This window comes from Mytilus galloprovincialis, chromosome 8 (assembly GCF_965363235.1).
Source record: "Mytilus galloprovincialis chromosome 8, xbMytGall1.hap1.1, whole genome shotgun sequence".
Taxonomy (NCBI): Eukaryota; Metazoa; Mollusca; class Bivalvia; order Mytilida; family Mytilidae; genus Mytilus; species Mytilus galloprovincialis.
The window spans coordinates 68,301,099-68,328,107 of record NC_134845.1 but is presented as its reverse complement, the minus strand read 5'-3'; the positions used below and the strand labels follow the sequence as shown (position 1 = coordinate 68,328,107).

At 33.9% G+C, this 27,009-nt stretch overlaps 2 protein-coding genes across 2 annotated transcripts; both read left to right on the top strand.

Annotated features, from left to right (window-relative positions):
- The first annotated feature begins 9,765 nt into the window (after nt 1-9,765).
- LOC143042425 (uncharacterized) lies at nt 9,766-19,525 on the top strand. The gene is made up of 2 exons (XM_076214709.1): nt 9,766-9,850; nt 17,898-19,525. The coding sequence occupies exon 2, from the start codon at nt 17,916-17,918 to the stop codon at nt 19,350-19,352; it is 1,437 nt and encodes a 478-aa protein (XP_076070824.1). The 5' UTR covers nt 9,766-9,850; nt 17,898-17,915; the 3' UTR covers nt 19,353-19,525.
- Nucleotides 19,526-23,471: 3,946 nt separating this feature from the next.
- LOC143042428 (uncharacterized) lies at nt 23,472-24,871 on the top strand. Its single transcript, XM_076214712.1, has one exon. It carries the CDS (start codon nt 23,586-23,588, stop codon nt 24,696-24,698), a length of 1,113 nt encoding a protein of 370 aa, XP_076070827.1. The 5' UTR covers nt 23,472-23,585; the 3' UTR covers nt 24,699-24,871.
- Nucleotides 24,872-27,009: the final 2,138 nt, after the last annotated feature.

Sequence of the window (27,009 nt, the reverse complement as noted above, 5' to 3'; positions counted from 1 at the left end):
TCTATGGATCAGAAACTTGGAGACTAACAGCTGAATCTTTAGCTTTATTAAAAAATAATTGTGAATTTTAGATTTATTAAAAAATATTTGTGCTCTCCTTTTCTGTCATTCTTCCTTTATTTTAGTGACAAACGTTTTTTTTTCTTATCCCAGAAATATTTGTTGTCAGTATAATTATTTATGTATGCCCCAGGCAAGTGTGCGCCGATATAAAACGACGATTCATATAACTAATTGAACTAGGTATTGACCTTTCAGTTTCACGGGGATGTTCGTTTTTTCTCTGGTTAGTCCTAGAAACTCGATCTTCAGTCTTCTTTTGATCAAGGAAAACTTTCGTACAGTCAAGTAAGTTGTACTAACAATTTCTATTATTCAGTTTCAATGTTTTACTTAAATATGTGTTTAGATGACACATGTGATTCGTTGGTTTGAAGCCCAGGGGGAGGAAGTTGTTACTGAATATCATTTTGGGTATAACTGTGCCGACAGCACTTGCCAAATGTTATTTAATTCAATTCTAAATAGCAGGTTGACAAAATTTTTAAAAACTAGAAACATAATTAGAAGTGAGCAAATTGGTTTTACTAAAGGATGTCGCACACCCATCATTCAAAAATTTGTGAAAAATAATTCGAAGCCTCTGTATGCGTGCTTTGTAGATTTTGAGCGTGCATTTGATTCAGTTTCACATCTCCACCTTTTTTATAAACTTAAATGTATAGGTGTTGGAACAAAATTGTATGACATTATAAAATGTATGTATGAAAACACAGAAACCTGTGTAAAAATAGACCAACACAGGACAAACCTTTTTAAATCAAATATAGGAGTAAGACAAGGGGATAATCTCAGTCACGGTCTCTTTAATATATATTTAAATGATTTGCCAACCTATTTTGACCAAACATGTGACCCAATCCCATTAAATACACATCCCTTAAATATTTTAATGTATGCTGATGATGTAGTTCTTTTATCATCATCAGAGCAAGGACTTCAAAATTGTGTTAACAAATTAAATAAATTTACAGTTGATTATAAAATGACAGTTAACACAAAAAATACCAAGGTTCTTGTATTTAACAAATCAGGAAGATATTAAAATATCATTAGGAAACCAGACTTTAGAATGTGTACAGAACTACACATACTTAGGTATAAAATTTTTCATCATCTGGGAGTTTCCAAATAGCAAAGAAAGAACTTTATAACAAAGGAATGAAAGCATATTTCAAATTAAGGAAGACCTTTTCAGTGGAAAGCCCAAAACCTAGTACTTTATTACACATCTATAACCATACAATCCCACCAATCTTGTTGTATGGATCTGAAATTTAGGGTTATATACCACATAAGAAACAAACACATTTGGATAACTTTATATCAAAAGAAACTGATTATCTTGTACTAGAGAAAATTCATACTAAGCTTTGTAAATTTTCACTTGGAGTTAATACATGTAATATAAAAACATCAAATATGGCATGTAGAGGAGAACTAGGTTCACTCCCTACACTGTATTATGTAATAATGAATATGGTAAAATATTGGATCCATCTTATGAAAGATATTGAACCTTCAAATATTATTCTAAGGGAAGCCATAAATCTATCTCATTCTATGGACAAACATAACCAGGAATCTTGGATAGGAAGCATTAAACATATATTTAAATTTCTAGACTTAGAAAATCTATTTGTTAACCAGTCAAACTTTAAATAAAACCATATTCTAAAAAAAGTAAAAACATCTTTAACTATTAAATTTAAAGAAAGATGGTTAGCTAGTTTAGAAAGCAAATTCTGGGAAGTGTACTAATTTACAATCTGGCAATAAATTAAGAACTTACAGAAAATTTAAAAATATTTTTATGTTTGAACCATATTTAAAAATGAATTCAAAAAAAAAGACAGGCAAATAATCACAAGATTTAGAACTAGCTGCCATGATCTTGAAATCGAAAGAGGGAGGTACATTGGAATTAAAGCTGAAGACAGAAAGTGCACGTGTAAGCTATGTAAGAACGCAGTTGAAGAGGATGTCCTGTTCTAAAAGATACTCGATCTCAACATCTATCTAATTTAAATTCTAAATTCAAAAATTTTTCAAGATTATCTGATGAAATGAAATTTGTTTGGATTCTTTCATCTTAAGATTTGTTTGTTACTTCAAACTTATCTAATTTATTGCATTTCCTTTTTGAAGAACGAAAGAAAATTATAGAAAATATTATAGAAAAATTTTGGGCACCATGATTGGTTAATAAAATTATCTATCTATCTATCTACCCTGTTCTAACCAGAAAACATTTTAATACATACCTTGTTCTCATTCGGCAATCCTCGGTAGAATCCGCTACTCTCCTTCTATCTTAGATGAGGGTACGGAATCGGCCGAGTTGAGACGAATGACCTTGTTCTAAAGTAAACAGAAATATCGAAAAACACACCCTGTTCAACTTCTAGACATGCTCAGAAAGTATACCTTGTTCTAGACCGTATAAAAAAGATCCTGTTCTAGACCCGGGTTCTAGACTTGTCTTAAACAGTTAAATAAGCGATCCAGTTCTAGACAAATACTTTGTTTAAAAAAAAGACTACATGTTCTCATAAGCAGGGCATGAAAAAGCGACCATGTTCTAACCAACAGACATGAATAAGGGACCCTGTTCTAACCAGCAGGGCATGAAAAAGCGACCCTGTTTTGCGGCACACTCATACCATCAAAAATAAAGGAAGTACCCCCCTCTAATGAATCAAGAATCACATGAGAACACATCGGGAGATAATCCTTTTGAATGTGATTTGAAGTCAAATATGTCCTTGGATAAAAAAAAATACGAGGTTCATTTTCTTGTCAAACACTACGATGGTATGTGTGTTTATCTCGGAATATAGGACGTCACGAAATTGATTGATTGAATTTAATTTTTGTTGAGAACGACCAGTGTACGGTGGCTTTAATTAAAATCACAAATTTTCAACGTTTAGTTTTCTGCATATCTTAGTTTTATAGGAACTAATAATCATAGACAATACTATTTTCTATAAAGTTGCATTATTAGTACTTTCTCAGAATCAGTACATCTGAGTTTGTCGACTATTTTCAGGTTCTATATCCCAAGTTCATGGTCCAACGACTTTAGTAATCTGAAGAGACACATAATGAGACACACGAAAACGCATACTGGACATGCTGGAGATAAAACTTATAAATGTAAAAAATGCGGTAAAAAGTTTAGTCAAGTCAGTAATGTAAAAAAGGGCATCAAAACATATTCCGGTGATACACCTCATGAATGTGGTGTATGTGATGAAGTGTTCAGTCAGCGTGGTAATTTACAGATTCACACGAGAATACACACGAGAACACATACGGGAGATAAACCTCATAGCTGTGATGTATGTGGTAAAGGATTTAGACAGCGTAGTAGTTTACAGATTCACATGAGAGTACATACGGGAGATAAACCTCATAACTGTGATGTATGTGGTAAAGGGTTTAGCCAGCGTAGTAGTTTAAAGAGACACATGAGAATACACACAGGTGATAAATACCATGAGTGCGATGTATGTGGTAAAGTTTGCAGTCAGCGTGGTAATTTACAGCTTCACATGGGAACACATACGGGACATAAACCTCATAGCTGTGATGTATGTGGTAATGGGTTTAGTCTGCTTGGTCTGTTACGTAGACACATGAGAATACATACAGGTGAGACACCTTATGACTGTGATATTTGTGGAAAGGGGTTTATTCAGCATTATAATTTGCAGAAGCATATGAGAACACACACAGAGGATACACCTCATGATTGTGATGTATGTGGTAGAAGATTTCGTCTGATTGGACAATTACAAAGACACATAAGAATACATGCAAGTCATAAACACTATGACTGTGATGTATGTGGTAAACGGTTTAGTCAGCATACATATTTACAGAAACACATGAATACACATACTGGTGATAAACCGCATGACTGTAATGTATGTGGTAAACGGTTTAGTCAGCATACATATTTAAAGAAACACATGAAAACACATACAAGTGAAAATTATCATGTCTGTGAAGTATGCGGTAAACGGTTTACTCAGCGTACATATTTAAAGACACACATGATAACACATACTGATGATAAACCGCATGGCTGTAATGTATGTTACAAAAAGTTTAAACGTCCTAGTAATTTAAAACTTCACATGACAATACATACAGGTGATAAATCTCATGAGTGTGATGTATGTGGTAAACGGTTTAGTCGGCGTACATATTTAAAGAAACACATGATAACACATACAGGTGAAAATTATCATGACTGTAATGTATGCGGTAAACGGTTTAGACAGCGTACATATTTACAGAAACACATGAAAACACATACAGGTGATAAACCGCATGGCTGTAATGTATGTTACAAAAAGTTTAAACGTCACAGTCATTTAAAACGTCACATGATCATACATACAGGTGATAAACCTCATGAGTGTGATGTATGTGGTAAATTGTTTAGTCGGCTTGATTATTTACAAAAACACATGAGAACACATTCAGGTAAACACACTTTATGACTGATGTATTTTGTAGAGGGTGAATTACAGAAACGCATGAGAACACACAACCATAATGGTGAGAAAACCATTTAGACTTATACATGTTGTAAAAGATTATTCATCGTTAGTTACTTATTAACAACGTCCAATGAAAACACATACAGGTGATAAAACTCATAAGTAAACTGTGATGTATGTGGTAAACGATTAATTCGGCTTCGGAATTTCAAGAATCACATGAGAACACATTCGGGAGATAATCCTTGTGAATGTGATATATATGTATGTGGAAAGGGGATTAGTCAGCATTGTCATTCAAAAATACATATGACAATAAATACAGGCGATGAACCTCACAAAGTAATGTATGTGGTAAAGGGTTTAGTCGACTTGGGAATGTACAAAGACACATGAGAATACATACAGGCGATGAACCTCATAACTGTGATGTATGTGGTAAAGGGTTTAGTCGACTTAGGAATTTACATGGACACATGAGAATACATACAGGCGATGAACCTCACAAAGTGATGTATGTGGTAAAGGGTTTAGTAGGCTTGGAAATTTTCAAAGACACATGCGAACATATACAGGGGATTATAAACTCCATGAGTGATGTTTTTGGTAAAGATTTAATTCGTCTTCGTAATTTACAGATTTACATCAGACACAGTAATTACATGTAGATACATGTAGTTGTCAATTATTGCTGCATTTATATTTGTTTTTCGTTGACTGTTTTGTAATATTCAGCATACTATAAAATAAGTGCGTTAGTTTTCTCTTTTGAATTGTTTTACACAAGTGTTTCTTACTTTGTCATTCCGGGTTCTCTAAATATGCCAAAGCTTGCTATGCAGTTTGTATTTTGATCATTGTTGAAGGTCGTACGATAACATGTTATAGTGCAATATACTTACATCTGATGGAGAGTTGTTTCATTTGTAATCATACCTCTTTTCTTGTCCATGTGATAATTTAGATTAAATTTACAGAGACACATGAGAACATTTCTGTAATGCCCCAGTCCCACTAGACAACGATCGCACTACGCTCACCGCGATCTAAAATAAATTCAGATCGTGGTGAGGTCGGGGTATATTAGCGGCATGAACATTTTTAATTTTCGTTGCTTTCACGATGCTACTACGTCCTCATTACGCTTCTACAACGATCCCGCTACGAATATACCACGTTCTCACCGCGCTTATTCTGCGACCTCACTACGCTTATAAAGATCGTTCTACGTTCTAACTACGACCATACCACGAGTAATCCGATTGCAACACGATCTTACCAAGCTTTTACTGCGATCATAGTATGTTCTTACCAAGATTATAGTTACGTTCATGTCGCGATCTTACTACGTTATGACAGTTATAACGTCAACATTGTGTTCTTTATCAATACAATTCAAATCCTTCTATTTCTGATTAATACGTAGATTTCTGTCTCGGAAACAATACAGTCATGCCACCAAATCTTCTAAAACACGTGGACGTGGTGGTAGGGGTTGATGTAGAGGCAGAGGGAGCTCTGATAGTAACGAATCCTGATCAAGCAGATATTTCGGACCGACCAATCCAACCTAAATTACAACGTTTTGCTGGTCAATAAAGCTCAAATGACGAGATTTTAGTGAACGATAGCAGAGATTACATAGATGTGTCAATAGATATAGGAAGATGTGGTATGAATGCCAATGACACAACTTTACATCCAAGTAACAATTTATAAAAGTAAACCGTTATAGGCCCAGGTACGGCCTTCAACGCGGAGCCTTGGCTCACATCGAACAGCAAGCTATAAAGGGCCCCAAAAATTACTAGTGTAAAACCATTCAAACGGGAAAACCAACGGTCTAATCTATATAAACGAGAAGCATGATTGAGTCGTTAGAGAAAATGGACAAGAACTACATACAGACAAACAAAACCTGGAGATATAAAATATATTTTATGTAAAAATGGCAATGAGAATGATGGTCGTAGTATGAACGTAGTCAGGTCGTAAGAAGAGCGTGATCAGGACGACAAGGGCGTGCTAGAATCGTACTATAGTCTTGAACAGCGTGGTGTAAACGTGGTATAGTCGTAGCGGAAGCGTAGTTGGGTCACGATGAGAACTTGATGATCGTAGTGCGGTCGTAATAACGTCACTGTGAGATCGTAGTGCAGTCTTTCCGAATAGAATCACGCTTTCGCTACGCTCTCCCTACGATGATACAGCGACCTTTGCGATCTTACTACGAACTTAGTGCGCTTTCACTACGCTTCCACCACGACCTGATTTCGCCACGACCGCACCATCATTGTTTTGAACATGTTCAAAGTTGGCCACGCTCATCACGATCTTGAAGACCTCACCACGACCGTGATACGACCTTACTGCGATCTACACGATCGTGCTAAGATCGTCAAAATTTGCATTTTTTTTCACAGATCGTAGTACGATCGTGGCCTAGTGGGACTGCGGTATAAACATGTAAAGGGTTTATTTAGATTGATAAATCGATTATTTACTGAGACACATGACATGCATGAGAACACGTTTGTAAAGGTAATTTGAAACAGACTGAAAAAAACAGGAGAAAAAAGTCCTGGTAAATATTTAAACAAAATAGTTCCTACACCCAGCTGTAATTTTGTCAATCAGTAAAATATTGTGTAATTTTGATGCGAGATGAGAGCTTAGAGACTTATAATTTTTTACCTTGAAATGGGGACTGGTCATTTTGAATTCATACATACAAAATTTCTTGATCCCCCCATAATATTTCACTATTTTTGATAGATCCCCCCGGGCCCGTAAAACATTAATATAATTATGATTCCCCCTCTAATAAACATGCCAAAATTTTAACATGCAAAACATTTGTCATTTTATTTCACGAAACACACAGAAACGAACTAATAAAAATATAACAATGGCCATGTTCCTGACTTGTAAAATTTATTTGAAATATGGCTTTGCACATAAAACTATCGCGTACAAACCTCAATTGATGTTTTCTACTGACTTTAAATGTATTTGGAAATATCAGCAGTTCGTCGAGTATAAATTATCAACAAAAGATTAAAAGTCGGTAATGAACTTCAAGCCAGATAGATGCTAATTATAGTACATGAAAATACGTCACATCATCTATTTTCATACCTTGAACAGGTCTTCCTACAAATTGACTATTGATTTTTTTATATTGATATTGTTTGATTGTTACCCTTAATGCGCATAAGTAAAAGTACCATACCGCGTTACTTGTCAAGAAGCCAAATAATATCGAACAAATTCAAATGGGATGCTGTTTTTCTCATTCTGAATATATGTATACAATGTATCTGTATTTGTCCTGGTCTTTTAAGGTTTTATCGTTTATAAGATAAGATAATGTATATTTTAACCGGAGAACATCTTGCATCAGTTGGTTATAGAACACCTTGTGTTACTAACACATGTTATATGGCCTTTTCTGGCATTTTAACGAAACCGGCCCTTGGTTGTGATACAGATGCAACAGCTTCTTGATGTTTTAACATCTTACCTACAATCACGATTTGTAGTGTAATTGATTTGTTCTGTGGTGTTGTTTAAATTTTCTAATGTTTGTGTTGTAAGAAACTTGTATACAATGGCCTTATTTAAGTTACATGTATGTGTATATTACACTCGCAACATTTGTGTTTCATTGCTATAGAATCAATTCTCGTGCTATTGGTTATGTACAGGTACCTACATCAGTTTGACGGCAGTTGTTCATTTAATTCATATATGTTACACATGAATAGAAAGTAAGTCAAGAGTCAAGACAGTCATATGAATGCACACTATAAGCAATAAGCGATACATTATTTTCTTTAATAAAATGATATACTAGAATACTATATATATAGACAAAAAGACCCAGAATGATTCTATGGATTAAGCAAACATCCGAAAAAATATGATAGAAACATTAAAATTTAATATAATAACACACACAAAAAGCGAAAGGTATGAGCGAGATTCGAACCCTGTCTTCAAAACATTCTTTTATTTGTAGTTCTATGCTCTATAAATCTCTTATTAAGAGCTACATCGGTACAATTTAGCGATGTTACATGTTACAAGTTGTTTTTTTATGTTATAAGGACACACTAAACCAATTTCATTTTTGAAGGGAAAAGCACACAGGCACTCTATATCGGATTTTTTTTCTGAGACGAGTGCTTGTGGAAAAGTAGTATAAATCACAACAGTCACAAAAAACATAACTTTGTTTTGGTTTGAAATGTTCTTTTGGGGGGATTCCCTGTTTTTTTTCACCTTAACACATCCTAAATTTCCAAATTGGACTTACATCTTTTTTTTAGGTTTAAGCAAGGATTTGTATAGCAATAGTTTTAGTACTATACAAATCCTTGTTTTAAACATTATTCTCTTTACCGTATTAAAGCCTTTTCATTCGGCCATTTTTTTATAAAAAAAATTTTTGGCGGATTTTTGGTATATTAAAAATCCTGGTTGGTCGGTCTGAAAAGATATACAAAGAAATAAATGTCAGGCATGTATACTCATCTGGGTATCAAATGGACATTACAGTCATGACTCGAAGACCTTGACTTTGCAAACGATATCTGCCAGCTTTCTCATCGCCATGACTCACAAAACCAAGCCACCAACATTGAAACAACTGCAAAACAAGTAGGACTGTACATTAATAAAAAAAAAAAAAGACAAAATCTATGAGGGTAAACACCAAAGTGAGAGATACTAAAATTGAAGATGTCCGAGAGTTTACATATCTGTTATCAGTACATCAGGAGGGACAGATGAGGACATCCAATCAAGAAAAAGAAAAGCTCAACAAGCCAATAAATTGAAATCCTTAAACCAGTCTGGAGGAGCAAAGCACTCAGAACAAACACCAAAATAAGGATCTTCAACTCAAATATAAAATCGATACTTTTCTATGGATCAGAAACTTGGAGACTAACAGCTGAATCTTTAGCTTTATTAAAAAATAATTGTGAATTTTAGATTTATTAAAAAATATTTGTGCTCTCCTTTTCTGTCATTCTTCCTTAATTTTAGTGACAAACGTTTTTTTTTTCTTATCCAAGAAATATTTGTTGTCAGTATAATTATTTATGTATGCCCCAGGTAAGTGTGCGCCGATATAAAACGACGATTCATATAACTAATTGAACTAGGTATTGACCTTTCAGTTTCACGGGGATGTTCGTTTTTTCTCTGGTTAGTCCTAGAAACTCGATCTTCAGTCTTCTTTTGATCAAGGAAAACTTTCGTACAGTCAAGTAAGTTGTACTAACAATTTCTATTATTCAGTTTCAATTTTTTACTTAAATATGTGTTTAGATGATGACAGATTACAATTGATTCACACATGTGATTCGTTGGTTTGAAGCCCAGGGGGAGGAAGTTGTTACTGAATATCATTTTGGGTATAACTGTGCCGACAGCACTTGCCAAATGTTATTTAATTCAATTCTAAATAGCAGGTTGACAAAATTTTTAAAAACTAGAAACATAATTAGAAGTGAGCAAATTGGTTTTACTAAAGGATGTCGCACACCCATCATTCAAAAATTTGTGAAAAATAATTCGAAGCCTCTGTATGCGTGCTTTGTAGATTTTGAGCGTGCATTTGATTCAGTTTTACATCTCCACCTTTTTTATAAACTTAAATGTATAGGTGTTGGAACAAAATTGTCTGACATTATAAAATGTATGTATGAAAACACAGAAACCTGTGTAAAAATAGACCAACACAGGACAAACCTTTTTAAATCAAATATAGGAGTAAGACAAGGGGATAATCTCAGTCACGGTCTCTTTAATATATATTTAAATGATTTGCCAACCTATTTTGACCAAACATGTGACCCAATCCCATTAAATACACATCCCTTAAATATTTTAATGTATGCTGATGATGTAGTTCTTTTATCATCATCAGAGCAAGGACTTCAAAATTGTGTTAACAAATTAAATAAATTTACAGTTGATTATAAAATGACAGTTAACACAAAAAAGACCAAGGTTCTTGTATTTAACAAATCAGGAAGACTTAAAAATATTAAAATATCATTAGGAAACCAGACTTTAGAATGTGTACAGAACTACACATACTTAGGTATAAATTTTTCATCATCTGGGAGTTTTCAAATAGCAAAGAAAGAACTTTATAACAAAGGAATGAAAGCATGTTTCAAATTAAGGAAGACCTTTTCAGTGGAAAGCCCAAAACCTAGTACTTTATTACACATCTATAACCATACAATCCCACCAATCTTGTTGTATGGATCTGAAATTTGGGGTTATATACCACATAAGAAACAAATACATTTGGATAACTTTATATCAAAAGAAACTGATTATCTTGTACTAGAGAAAATTCATACTAAGCTTTGTAAATTTTCACTTGGAGTTAATATAAAAACATCAAATATGGCATGTAGAGGAGAACTAGGTTCACTCCCTACACTGTATTATGTAATAATGAATATGGTAAAATATTGGATCCATCTTATGAAAGATATTGAACCTTCAAATATTATTCTAAGGGAAGCCATAAATCTATCTCATTCTATGGACAAACATAAACAGGAATCTTGGATAGGAAGCATTAAACATATATATTTAAATTTCTAGACTTAGAATATCTATTTGTTAACCTGAGTCAAACTTTAAACAAAACCATATTCTAAAAAAAGTAAAAACATCTTTATCTATTAAATTTAAAGAAAGATGGTCAGCTAGTTTAGAAAGCAATTCTGGGAAGTGTACTAATTTACAATCTGGCAATAAATTAAGAACTTACAGAAAATTTAAAAATATTTCTATGTTTGAACCATATTTAAAAATGAATTAAAAAAAAGACAGGCAAATTTAGAACTAGCTGTCATGATCTTGAAATCGAAAGAGGGAGGTTTATTGGAATTAAAGCTGAAGACAGAAAGTGTAAGCTATGTAAGAACGCAGTTGAAGACGAACTACATTTTCTTTTAAAATGTCCTGTTCTAAAAGATACTCAATCTCAACATCTATCTAATTTAAATTCTAAATTCAAAAATTTTCAAAATTATCTGATTCATGAAATGAAATTTGTTTGGATTCTTTCATCTTAAGATTTGTTTGTTACTTCAAACTTATCTAATTTATTGCACTCCCTTTTTGAAGAACGAAAGAAAATTATAGAAAATATTGTTGTTTGAAAAAAAAAATAGAAGAAAAATATATATAGATATATATAGGAAATAAAATTGGTCAGGAGTTGTCTCCCATAGACCTAGAACTACAAAGATTTATGTAATTTCGCCAGGTCACAGTGGCATCCATAACAACTATGTTTTGTCAATAACTTGGTTTATATCAGGTTAATTAGTGTAAATGTGTATTCATGTGGTTTTTTGTTTAAATGTACTTTAATCATTCTAATAATTTTCTGTGCTTTATTTGTAATTCATTTGATTGTATAGCTCAAATTTTGGGCACCATGATTGGTTAATAAAATTATCTATCTATCTATCTATCTATCTATCTACCCTGTTCTAACTAGAAAACATTTAAAAACATACCTTGTTCTAAAGTAAACATAAATATCGAAAAACACACCCTGTTCAACTTCTAGACATGCTCAGAAAGTATACCCTGTTCTAGACCGTATAAAAAAGATCCTGTTCTAGACCCGGGTTCTAGACTTGTCTTAAACAGTTAAATTATAAGCGATCCAGTTCTAGACAAATACTTTGTTTAAAAAAAAGAATGTGTTCTCACAAGCAGGGCATGAAAAGGCGACCATGTTCTTACCAACAGACATGAATAAGGGACCATGTTCTAACCAGCAGGGCATGAAAAAGGAATCCGGGTCCGTTCGCCCTGATTCTGGTTCGCCCTAGTTTCTGTTCGCCCTCAGGGCTAATACCTGTTTGCCCTGAGTCCGTTCGCCCTGATTTTATTTTTAAGTATAGTGTTGCGTTGTGTGTATATAATTGAATGTGTTGAAGTCGGTCTACAATTTCGCCGAATATTTACGATGACGATGTATCATGTTAAATTGTCTAAAGCTAGCTGCTTTAGATGCTATACTAGGTTATAAGTTTCAGTACATTTCAGGACTATAAGTTTTTGAGGACTAAGTTTGTATCTGTATGTAATTACGTTACTAGGAAATATAAGTTTCTGTAAATTTCAGCACCACATTGTATTTTTAAATGTAAAACAACTGAAGACTAAATTATTTGTATGTAATTGAATATGTTGAAGTTTACATTCACCGAATATTTATTTATGATGTGTTCTGTGGTACTGCTATTTATAGGAAATAAGTTTCTCGGAATTTCAGCACTACATTGTATTTTTAAATGTGAAACAACTGAAGACTAAGTTGTTGTCTTGCTTCTACAAGGATAAGTTTCTGACTTATACCTGACATAAAACAATTCAGGCCCCTACAATAACTTTTTTTTCAACTTGTCCTGTAGGACAAGTACATACCAAAATTTACTTGTCCGAATGAAATTGTTTCTTGTCCAAAAATTTCTATTAAAAATAACCTTTTTACATGTTTAGTTGATTAAAGGAGCAAAACGAATTTAAACAATATAACAGAATTTGATGTATTTTTTTTTTAAATACTTTTCGCTGCGAAACAAGTCATATCACAGGAATTAGGTTCTAGTTTCCATCAATGCTAGTCTCATCAGACTCTAATCATGAGGCACCATCTGATAGACCTGTACACTCATTGAATTTGTCTTCTGTTTGGGTTTTTTTAAGTTAAAAAAAGTGTATTCAAATGCAATCAATAAAAAGAAGAAGATATGCCATCATAAGGTCTGATTGCCAATGAGACAACTCTCTGCAAAAGACCAAATGACACAGTAATTAACAACTATAGGTCACCATATTGCAAGTATTGGTTTTTTCTACTTATGATCAAATATGATTTTGTGAATTTTATTGTAAATAAAAAAAATATTTTTGTGAAAAAATTGCCGTATGGTATTTATTTTAAGGTAGCACAATACAAAGATTTTTTCACTCCCAATCAGTCAACTTTAAACTGATGTAATTCATTTCATCCTTCTTTATATTTTATAAATGAGGTACCAAAAGAAAGAAGAAAGATTTATCTTTCAAATTGTGATAATGTCATTATGACATAATTATTACATAATTAATTATTATGTAATTAGTTGCTATATTGTGATGTCCACACTTGAATGAATTTAGCGTCTTTGTTCTTCATAGCATCCCAAAATATTTTATAGATTCTTGTACAACACAGTTTGACCTCCAAAACTGTGTCTCAGATTTCCAAAAAACATCAATAGAACAAATTTGACACCCAATTGAATTTAGTGGTCTCTTATGAATTGATGTTGCAAACTTCATTGAAGATTTATGAGAGAATGAAATGCAATAGGAAAAATCTGAGACACAGTTTTGGAGGTCAAACTGTGTTGTGCAAGAATCTATAAAATATTTTGGGATGCTATGAATAACAAAGAAGCTAAATTCATTCAAGTATGGACCAGAGCTCCAGATAAGCTGCGTATTTGCGTGATCACGCAATAAAAATAATTAAAAACCCAATGTAATTGCCCATTGCAGGGTTCAATAACCCAATTAATTCAAAGGAAAACCCAATTATATGCCAAAACCATGAGTTTTTAACGCTTTTACTCGCTATCGTTTGCGTTATTTACCCTTATCTGATCACAGTCGTAGCGTACATCTATTTTATAATATTTATAATTGGAAATGTCCTACCGTTCTAAAAATAGAGCCCTGCATCACGTAGCTGAAATGGGTCCCTGTTGGAATTTTCCGTTGCTCAACAGGTACACGTGAATATGAAAACATTTCGATCTTCTCGGCGTTTATCCAATTAGCGTGTGTCATGTTGTCATATTTTTTCGAATTGCTTGGGACTTATCATAACATACATATATGTTATGATGGTATGATACTAAATCCCTAACGGGAAGGATTGTGCCTGATGTTCATATGATGAAATCATAATCTTTCAGTCAGTTTAGTTGAAGTCTGGAGCTGGCATGTCAGTTAACTGCTAGTAGTCTGTTGTTATTTATGTATTATTGTCATTTTGTTTATTTTCTTTGGTTACATCTTCTGACATCAGACTCGGATTTCTCTTGAACTGAATTTTAATGTGCGTATTGTTATGCGTTTACTTTACTACATTGGTTAGAGGTATAGGGGGAGGGTTGAGATCTCACAAACATGTTTAACCCCGCCGCATTTTTGCGCCTGTCCCAAGTCAGGAGCCTCTGGCCTTTGTTAGTCTTGTATTATTTTAATTTTAGTTTCTTGTGTACAATTTGGAAATTAGTATGGCGTTCATTATCACTGGACTAGTATATATTTGTTTAGGGGCCAGCTGAAGGACGCCTCCGGGTGCGGGAATTTCTCGCTACATTGAAGACCTGTTGGTGACCCTCTGCTGTTGTTTTTTATTTGGGCGGATTGTTGTCTCTTTGACACATTCCCCATTTCCATTCTCAATTTTAATGATTTAAAACGAAAGTAAATGTCCACATGTTTTCATCTTCTGTCTTTTTGATAGCTTAGGGAAAGTTATGATAATAACAAAATTCAGCTAGTGTTTTTATGAAGCATCCATCAAACGCACGTGCGTGTTTGCATACCTTAACGAGAACATAGCTAGATAGATAAACACGGGGTTACATCAAAAACGAAATCAGTTGTAAAAAATGAAAGGTATATCTCAAATCTGGGAACTACTTATTATTTTTTTTTTAAAAGTAGGTCTGGCAAATAGGTGAAAGTCCTGGCAAAACTTTCTTACAGCACCTAAATTTCACATAAAAATCTAAACACTTAACCGGCCCACGCCTACCCCAACTAAACTGTAGGGTTATCATATGGGATCTAGAAAGGTAATTAGTTACTGTCCAACTAATGACACCAGTTGCAGTTTATATAAGTTGTGAGAAAATAAAAAAACTGGAAGAACGTTTAAAACGGGACATAAATAAAATGTACAATTGCTGGTCAGTGAATAAACTAAATAAAACAGCTAGCACATACTTAAGATGGAAAAACATCTAAGGTTGATATAATGTGATTATGCCTGAATATTCAATATTGTGTTGATGAAAAAACCCAATACATAAAGGAGCTTAGTGGTTAAAAACCCAATTTGATATTTGCTTGAGGGGTGAACTGAAATTGATAATGCAATTAAAAATCTTTATTAGCCAATTACGTAAAAAAATGGTGGGTAAAAACCCCAATTTGTGAATTCTTATCTGGAGCTCTGATGGACATCACAATATGGCAACTTATTACATAACAATTAATTATGTAATAATTATGTCATAATGAAATTATCACAATTTGAAAGATTAATCCTTCTTCTTTCTTTTGGTACCTCATTTATAAAATTTAAAGAAAGATGAGTGGAATTACATCAGTTTAAAGGTGTCTGATTGGGGATGAAAAATCTTTGTATTGTGCTACCTTAAGGAACAGAATAAGGTAGCCAAATGAGGTACTGATTTGTCTTGGTCCCGAAATGTCCCCAGCCTTGTCAAAGTGTCTATCAATCATGTCTTCTAAATATGTCTCCTACGGTGCCAAACTGTCTCTTAAACAATTGGAGCTGAATCTTTCGAGGTGACGAACTGTCCTGTAAAGTTACCTAGTCTACAAAGCGCATCATTGATTCGGATCAGTAAGACTGGTTTCCGAGAATAGTATACCTTTTACCTGTTAAAAAGTACCTGACAAAGAACCAGTTAAAATTATCGATTGCAAGTAAACATGTAACTTGAAGCACAGTCGCCTGAAGATTTAATAATTATAGCGGAAAAATGGGGGAAATAAAATATTTTTAGTAGTATTATATAGAATAATAGATACATTGTACTACTAAAAATATTTTGTTTCCCCCATTTTTTTCGCTATAATTATTAAATCTTCAGGCGACTGTGCTTGAAGAAAAAGGTTTTGCATTTGAATAAACATAGTACAGAAACATGTCAAATTAATATTTGTTTTCTTGTTTTTTGTTTATAATAAATTACTTTGTTCATCAAAGTTGGATTAAATTTATTATCTGTGAATAATTGTACTTGTCCCGACGGACAAGCTTGATACAGCTTTTACTTGTCCGACCTTTTTTTCCTCTGGTACCGGACAATCGGACAAGCGTTATTGTCGAGGCCTGAACAACTAAAGACAAACATGACTAAGTTATTTATATATTTAACTTTATTGATACATTTTAACAACTTAAAAATATTCAGTAACAGTTATAACAAGATCAATTCCGAACTGTACGTCGCACACATCTATTTCCTAAACGAATATTTAAAAGCACTAAATATAATTACTATTAGTGAAACAAATACCAAAAACACAGTCACACTGCTGAACATTGATCACTTGTCATCAGTGTTTTTACCCATCCTTTTTTTTATTTATTTTTTTATTTCAAACTGAATTTTACCCATCCAAGCTGACTATTTTATTTGAGAAAAATGTTATTCTCATTATTAATCCATCAAAGACAATTTATATAACAATCAGTGATATCAATGGTTTCAAATGACACCTACTCAGCAATCAAATTCCATCAACAGTAATATTAAAAGTAATTATAAAATAAAGTGTAACAATGCAGCCAAGACTTTTATTTAATTAATATAAATTTGGCAAATACAGTATTCTGTATTTAACATTTAATAGATATATATAAATTTTAATAAATTTGAATATATATATATTTCGTTCATTGATGTAACATATACATATCATAAATGAATATAGGGCGAACGAACCCAGGGCGAACGGACTATCAGGGCGAACAAACTCAGTGCGAACGAACCTAGGGCGAACATGTTATCAGGGCGAACGATACCGATACCATGAAAAAGCGACCCTGTTTTGCGGCACACTTATACCATCAAAAATAAAGGAAGTACCCCCCTCTAATGAATCAAGAATCACATGAGAACACATCGGGAGATAATCCTTTTGAATGTGATTTGAAGTCAAATATGTTCTTGGATAAAAAAAAAAATTACGAGGTTCATTTTCTTGTCAAACACTACGATGGTATGTGTGTTTATCTCGGAATATAGGACGTCACGAGATTGATTGATTGCATTTAATTTTTGTTGAGAACGACCAGTGTACGGTGGCTTTAATTAAAATCACAAATTTTCAACGTTCAGTTTTCTGCATATCTTAGTTTTTAATAGGAACTAATAATCATATACCATACTATTTTCTATAAAGTTGCATTATTAGTACTTTCTCAGTACATCTGAGTTTGTCGACTATTTTCAGGTTCTATATCCCAAGTTCATGGTGACGTCCAACGACTTTAGTAATCTGAAGAGACACATAATGAGACACGCGAAAACGCATATTGGACATGCTGGAGATAAAACTTATAAATGTAAAAAATGCTGTAAAAAGTTTAGTCAAGTCAGTAATGTAAAAAAGGGCATCAAAACATATTCCGGTGATACACCTCATGAATGTGGTGTATGTGATGAAGTGTTCAGTCAGCGTGGTAATTTACAGATTCACACGAGAACACATACGAGAACACATACGGGAGATAAACCTCATAGCTGTGATGTATGTGGTAAAGGATTTAGACAGCGTAGTAGTTTACAGATTCACATGAGAGTACATACGGGAGATAAACCTCATAACTGTGATGTATGTTGTAAAGGGTTTAGCCAGCGTAGTAGTTTAAAGAGACACATGAGAATACACACAGGTGATAAATACCATAAGTGCGATGTATGTGGTAAAGTTTGCAGTCAGCGTGGTAATTTACAGCTTCACATGGGAACACATACGGGACATAAACCTCATAGCTGTGATGTATGTGGTAAAGGGTTTAGTCTGCTTGGTCTGTTACGTAGACACATGAGAATACACACAGGTGAGACACCTTATGACTGTGATATTTGTGGAAAGGGGTTTAGTCAGCATTATAATTTGCAGATTCATACGAGAAAACACACAGTGGACACACATCATGATTGTGATGTATGTGGTAAAAGATTTCCTCTGATTGGACAATTACAAAGACACATAAGAATACATGGAAGTCATAAACACTATGACTGTGATGTATGTGGTAAACGGTTTAGTCAGCATACATATTTACAGAAACACATGAATACACATACTGGTGATAAACCGCATGACTGTAATGTATGTGGTAAACGGTTTAGTCAGCGTACATATTTAAAGAAACACATGAAAACACATACAGGTGAAAAGGATCATGTCTGTGATGTATGCAGTAAACGGTTTAGTCAGCGTGCATATTTAAAGACACACATGAATACACATGCTGATGATAAACCGCATGGCTGTAATGTATGTTACAAAAAGTTTAAACGTCCTAGTAATTTAAAACTTCACATGACAATACATACAGGTGATAAACCTCATGAGTGTGATGTATGTGGTAAACTGTTTAGTCAGCGTACATATTTAAAGAAACACATGAACACACATACAGGTGAAAATTATCATGTCTGTGATGTATGCGGTAAACGGTTTAGACAGCGTACATATTTAACGACACACATGAAAACACATACAGGTGATAAACCGCATGGCTGTAATGTATGTTACAAAAAGTTTAAACGTTCTAGTAATTTAAAACTTCACATGACAATACATACAGGTGATAAACCTCATGAGTGTGATGTATGTGGTAAATTGTTTAGTCGGCTTGCTTATTTACAAAAACACATGAGAACACATTCAGGTTAACAACTTTATGACTGATGTGTTTGATAGAGGATGAATTCAAGAAACGCATGAGAACACCCAACTTTAATACTTATCTGTGTTGTAAAAGATTATTCATCGTTAGTTAGTAATCAACAACGTCCCATGAAAACACATACAGGTGATAAAACTCATCAGTAAACTGTGATGTATGTGGTAAAGTCGACTTCGGAATTTCACGAATCACATGAGAACACATTCGGAGAATACATACAGGCGATGAACCTCAAAAATTGATGTATGTGGTAAAGGGTTTAGTAGGCTTGGAAATCTACAAAGACACATAAGAATACATACAGGCGTTGAACCTCAAAAATTGATGTATGTGGTAAAGGGTTTAGTAGGCTTGGAAATCTGCAAAGACACATAATAATACATACAGGCGTTGAACCTCAAAAATTGATGTATGTGGTAAAGGGTTTAGTAGGCTTGGAAATCTACAAAGACACATAAGAATACATACAGGCGTTGAACCTCAAAAATTGATGTATGTGGTAAAGGGTTTAGTAGGCTTGGAAATCTGCAAAGACACATAATAATACATACAGGCGTTGAACCTCAAAAATTGATGTATGTGGTAAAGGGTTTAGTAGGCTTGGAAATCTACAAAGACACATAAGAATACATACAGGCGTTGAACCTCAAAAATTGATGTATGTGGTAAAGGGTTTAGTAGGCTTGGAAATCTACAAAGACACATGAGAATACATACAGGCGATGAACCTAACATAGTGATGTATGTGGTAAAGGGTTTAGTAGGCTTGGAAATCTACAAAGACACATAAGAATACATACAGGCGTTGAACCTCAAAAATTGATGTATGTGGTAAAGGGTTTAGTAGGCTTGGAAATCTACAAAGACACATAAGAATACATACAGGCGTTGAACCTCAAAAATTGATGTATGTGGTAAAGGGTTTAGTAGGCTTGGAAATCTACAAAGACACATAAGAATACATACAGGCGTTGAACCTCAAAAATTGATGTATGTGGTAAAGGGTTTAGTAGGCTTGGAAATCTACAAAGACACATGAGAATACATACAGGCGATGAACCTAACAAAGTGATGTATGTGGTAAAGTGTTTAGTAGGCTTGGGAATTTACAAAGACAGATGAGAGTACATACAAGCGATGAACCTAACAAAGTGATGTATGTGGTAAAGGGTTTAGTAGGCTTGGAAATTTACAAAGACACATGAGAATACATACAGGCGATGAACCTCACAAAGTGATGTATGTGGTAAAGGGTTTAGTAGGCTTGGAAATCTACAAAGACACGAGAATACATACAGGCGTTGAACCTCAAAAATTGATGTATGTGGTAAAGGGTTTAGTAGGCTTGGAAATCTACAAAGACACATAAGAATACATACAGGCGTTGAACCTCAAAAATTGATGTATGTGGTAAAGGGTTTAGTAGGCTTGGAAATCTACAAAGACACATAAGAATACATACAGGCGTTGAACCTCAAAAATTGATGTATGTGGTAAAGGGTTTAGTAGGCTTGGAAATCTACAAAGACACATGAGAATACATACAGGCGATGAACCTAACAAAGTGATGTATGTGGTAAAGTGTTTAGTAGGCTTGGGAATTTACAAAGACAGATGAGAGTACATACAAGCGATGAACCTAACAAAGTGATGTATGTGGTAAAGGGTTTAGTAGGCTTGGAAATTTACAAAGACACATGAGAATACATACAGGCGATGAACCTCACAAAGTGATGTATGTGGTAAAGGGTTTAGTAGGCTTGGAAATTTACAAAGACACGCACGAACATATACAGGGGATTATAAGCTCCATGATTGATGTTTGTGGTAAAAAATAAATTCGTCTTCGTAATTCACAGATTTACATTAGACACAGTAATTACATGTAGATACATTTGGTTGTCAATTATTGCTGCATTTATATTTGTTTTTCGTTGACTGTTTTGTAACAATTAGTATAATATAAAATAAGTGCGTTAGTTTTCTCTTTTGAAATGTTTTACACAAGTGTTTTATACTTTGTCATTCTGGGTTCTCTAAACATGCTAAAGCTTGCTATGCAGTTTGTACTTTGCTCATTGTTGAAGGTCGTACGATAACCTATTATAGGACAAAAGTGTGTAAACTTCTGAAATAGATACAATTGGTACACTTGACAGGATAGATAACCTTGATATATTAACAGAACACACGTTGATATCGCATGACCTCCTTGTCATTTAGATAAACAAAATTGTGTAAAAGAAGAAAAGGATACTTTTAATTAAATTATTGACATTCGTTACGTTGACATTTTCGGCCCAGGAAATTTACATCGTTGTTATGTATACTGTTGCAGCTTCGATTGAGATAAAATCCAGCAACTAACACGTCTTAATGTCTTATTTTATGTTTTTTTTTAAGTTGTAACAACTTTTAGGGGACAATTATTTTCAAGGAATGAATAGCTATCGTGTACTTCAGAAACAAAGCTGACCGTTCTCCATTTCTACTTTATAGAAGAGCGTAATTATCTACTACAAGAGAAACCTGATATATTAGGTTCATTACGGTTGTTGTTTGGGCAAATGTACTGTAACTTCCAATTGTATTGTTATCACAGTGTGGGAACGGAACGGTACGGTTTTCTAATAATTTGGTCATTCGGGAGACTGTCAAGCGGGGCTCCGACATTTGCAAAATAACAAGTTGCTTGATGGAAACTTTGATGAACTCTTATGCTACTATAAAACGTTTCTGTTTCAAGTTTTGATAGCTAAAACATTCTTTATGTAAATATGAACCAATAAAATAATAAGAAAGATATATGCATCCAAACGTTTTCCTTAGAATGGTGGAGCTCCGTGTAAAACGATCAAAATTGTCACACAACAGCGATCAAAAATGTCAAACAAACATCGAAATATCAATGTTTGCTACCTGAATTTTCACATGTACCTTTTCTGATATATAGTCTTACCTGTCTGAAAGTTAAAAAGCGATTGTCCCAGTAGAAATCCAAATATATTTATTTTCTCCATGTCGGATATTTTTATTGACTGTACAATCGCTTGCAAGTTTATTGTAATATCACTCGGAGTCTTCCTGTACAATCGCTTGGAGCTTTTTTTTCATCGTTTGGACAACTAGCCTACTAAGAAAGGAGGATAACCTTGTCTTGTGCTGTGCTAGTTTTGGGTAGAACTGAGCGCACAAATATTTTTCACCCTGCCAATTTCTTTATGTACCTGTTCCAAGTCAAGAGCCCGTAGTTCAGTGGTTGTCGTTGGTTCATGTCTGTCATATATGTTTTTCGTAAATTGTTTTATTATGAATTATACCGTCAGTTAAATTCGAAAGGTATTGATTCTTATTTTCATGTCGGGACCTTTTATAGCCGACTATAATTGCTTAAATTCATTTATTTTTTTAACTTTGACAATCATATCACATCTCCTTATTTATATTGAAAATATAAATGTGGTTTGATAAAATGTTGTTCTCACTAAAAAAAAAAAAAACAACCCAAAAAACTGTTTCGTTCGTTTGTCGGATGCTATAGTTGGGAATATTGAAAAGTTCCTGAATCATGACATTGATATAAAAAAAAAAATCATGTTGAAGGATTTTGTGTTTTCTCTGTCTTTCAGATAACAAGTCCTCTCCCGTCCTCGATAAAATTTGATTTACTGGAGCTTTTTCTACCAGTAGCTATAGCTTATAAAAAACAGACATCTCATTTGAAATTATACCACATCTTCTTATTTTAATATCATGCTTATTTACATATACGCGTCTTTTCTTGGATCAGGGGTTAGCTACCACCATTCCACATTCGAATTCCTTTATCAAGTTACAATATCCCGATCCTTTGATGAAAAATTCTTTGTTGTATTGTTCAAATATGTATTTATCATCTTTTTTTTTAAAATTGCTGGTAAATAATATATTAAGTAATATTGAGACACGCGAAAACGCATATTGGACATGCTGGAGATAAAACTTATAAATGTAAAAAATGCTGTAAAAAGTTTAGTCAAGTCAGTAATGTAAAAAAGGGCATCAAAACATATTCCGGTGATACACCTCATGAATGTGGTGTATGTGATGAAGTGTTCAGTCAGCGTGGTAATTTACAGATTCACACGAGAACACATACGAGAACACATACGGGAGATAAACCTCATAGCTGTGATGTATGTGGTAAAGGATTTAGACAGCGTAGTAGTTTACAGATTCACATGAGAGTACATACGGGAGATAAACCTCATAACTGTGATGTATGTTGTAAAGGGTTTAGCCAGCGTAGTAGTTTAAAGAGACACATGAGAATACACACAGGTGATAAATACCATAAGTGCGATGTATGTGGTAAAGTTTGCAGTCAGCGTGGTAATTTACAGCTTCACATGGGAACACATACGGGACATAAACCTCATAGCTGTGATGTATGTGGTAAAGGGTTTAGTCTGCTTGGTCTGTTACGTAGACACATGAGAATACACACAGGTGAGACACCTTATGACTGTGATATTTGTGGAAAGGGGTTTAGTCAGCATTATAATTTGCAGATTCATACGAGAAAACACACAGTGGACACACATCATGATTGTGATGTATGTGGTAAAAGATTTCCTCTGATTGGACAATTACAAAGACACATAAGAATACATGGAAGTCATAAACACTATGACTGTGATGTATGTGGTAAACGGTTTAGTCAGCATACATATTTACAGAAACACATGAATACACATACTGGTGATAAACCGCATGACTGTAATGTATGTGGTAAACGGTTTAGTCAGCGTACATATTTAAAGAAACACATGAAAACACATACAGGTGAAAAGGATCATGTCTGTGATGTATGCAGTAAACGGTTTAGTCAGCGTGCATATTTAAAGACACACATGAATACACATGCTGATGATAAACCGCATGGCTGTAATGTATGTTACAAAAAGTTTAAACGTCCTAGTAATTTAAAACTTCACATGACAATACATACAGGTGATAAACCTCATGAGTGTGATGTATGTGGTAAACTGTTTAGTCAGCGTACATATTTAAAGAAACACATGAACACACATACAGGTGAAAATTATCATGTCTGTGATGTATGCGGTAAACGGTTTAGACAGCGTACATATTTAACGACACACATGAAAACACATACAGGTGATAAACCGCATGGCTGTAATGTATGTTACAAAAAGTTTAAACGTTCTAGTAATTTAAAACTTCACATGACAATACATACAGGTGATAAACCTCATGAGTGTGATGTATGTGGTAAATTGTTTAGTCGGCTTGCTTATTTACAAAAACACATGAGAACACATTCAGGTTAACAACTTTATGACTGATGTGTTTGATAGAGGATGAATTCAAGAAACGCATGAGAACACCCAACTTTAATACTTATCTGTGTTGTAAAAGATTATTCATCGTTAGTTAGTAATCAACAACGTCCCATGAAAACACATACAGGTGATAAAACTCATCAGTAAACTGTGATGTATGTGGTAAAGTCGACTTCGGAATTTCACGAATCACATGAGAACACATTCGGAGAATACATACAGGCGATGAACCTCAAAAATTGATGTATGTGGTAAAGGGTTTAGTAGGCTTGGAAATCTACAAAGACACATAAGAATACATACAGGCGTTGAACCTCAAAAATTGATGTATGTGGTAAAGGGTTTAGTAGGCTTGGAAATCTGCAAAGACACATAATAATACATACAGGCGTTGAACCTCAAAAATTGATGTATGTGGTAAAGGGTTTAGTAGGCTTGGAAATCTACAAAGACACATAAGAATACATACAGGCGTTGAACCTCAAAAATTGATGTATGTGGTAAAGGGTTTAGTAGGCTTGGAAATCTGCAAAGACACATAATAATACATACAGGCGTTGAACCTCAAAAATTGATGTATGTGGTAAAGGGTTTAGTAGGCTTGGAAATCTACAAAGACACATAAGAATACATACAGGCGTTGAACCTCAAAAATTGATGTATGTGGTAAAGGGTTTAGTAGGCTTGGAAATCTACAAAGACACATGAGAATACATACAGGCGATGAACCTAACATAGTGATGTATGTGGTAAAGGGTTTAGTAGGCTTGGAAATCTACAAAGACACATAAGAATACATACAGGCGTTGAACCTCAAAAATTGATGTATGTGGTAAAGGGTTTAGTAGGCTTGGAAATCTACAAAGACACATAAGAATACATACAGGCGTTGAACCTCAAAAATTGATGTATGTGGTAAAGGGTTTAGTAGGCTTGGAAATCTACAAAGACACATAAGAATACATACAGGCGTTGAACCTCAAAAATTGATGTATGTGGTAAAGGGTTTAGTAGGCTTGGAAATCTACAAAGACACATGAGAATACATACAGGCGATGAACCTAACAAAGTGATGTATGTGGTAAAGTGTTTAGTAGGCTTGGGAATTTACAAAGACAGATGAGAGTACATACAAGCGATGAACCTAACAAAGTGATGTATGTGGTAAAGGGTTTAGTAGGCTTGGAAATTTACAAAGACACATGAGAATACATACAGGCGATGAACCTCACAAAGTGATGTATGTGGTAAAGGGTTTAGTAGGCTTGGAAATCTACAAAGACACGAGAATACATACAGGCGTTGAACCTCAAAAATTGATGTATGTGGTAAAGGGTTTAGTAGGCTTGGAAATCTACAAAGACACATAAGAATACATACAGGCGTTGAACCTCAAAAATTGATGTATGTGGTAAAGGGTTTAGTAGGCTTGGAAATCTACAAAGACACATAAGAATACATACAGGCGTTGAACCTCAAAAATTGATGTATGTGGTAAAGGGTTTAGTAGGCTTGGAAATCTACAAAGACACATGAGAATACATACAGGCGATGAACCTAACAAAGTGATGTATGTGGTAAAGTGTTTAGTAGGCTTGGGAATTTACAAAGACAGATGAGAGTACATACAAGCGATGAACCTAACAAAGTGATGTATGTGGTAAAGGGTTTAGTAGGCTTGGAAATTTACAAAGACACATGAGAATACATACAGGCGATGAACCTCACAAAGTGATGTATGTGGTAAAGGGTTTAGTAGGCTTGGAAATTTACAAAGACACGCACGAACATATACAGGGGATTATAAGCTCCATGATTGATGTTTGTGGTAAAAAATAAATTCGTCTTCGTAATTCACAGATTTACATTAGACACAGTAATTACATGTAGATACATTTGGTTGTCAATTATTGCTGCATTTATATTTGTTTTTCGTTGACTGTTTTGTAACAATTAGTATAATATAAAATAAGTGCGTTAGTTTTCTCTTTTGAAATGTTTTACACAAGTGTTTTATACTTTGTCATTCTGGGTTCTCTAAACATGCTAAAGCTTGCTATGCAGTTTGTACTTTGCTCATTGTTGAAGGTCGTACGATAACCTATTATAGGACAATATACATTTGATCTCTGATGGAGAGTTGTCTCATGTGTTATCATACCTCTTTTCTTGTCTATGTGATAATTTAGATTCAATTTACAGAGAAACATGAGAACATTTCTGTAAACATGTAAAGGGTTTAGTCAAATTGATAAATCGATTATTTACTGAGACACATGACATGAATGAGAACACTTTT

What these genes read in the sequence shown, in the direction of transcription:
- LOC143042425 (XM_076214709.1), top strand. Translation starts at nt 17,916, where the DNA reads ATGGTGACGTCCAACGACTTTAGTAATCTGAAGAGACACATAATGAGA.
- LOC143042428 (XM_076214712.1), top strand. Translation starts at nt 23,586, where the DNA reads ATGAGAGTACATACGGGAGATAAACCTCATAACTGTGATGTATGTTGT.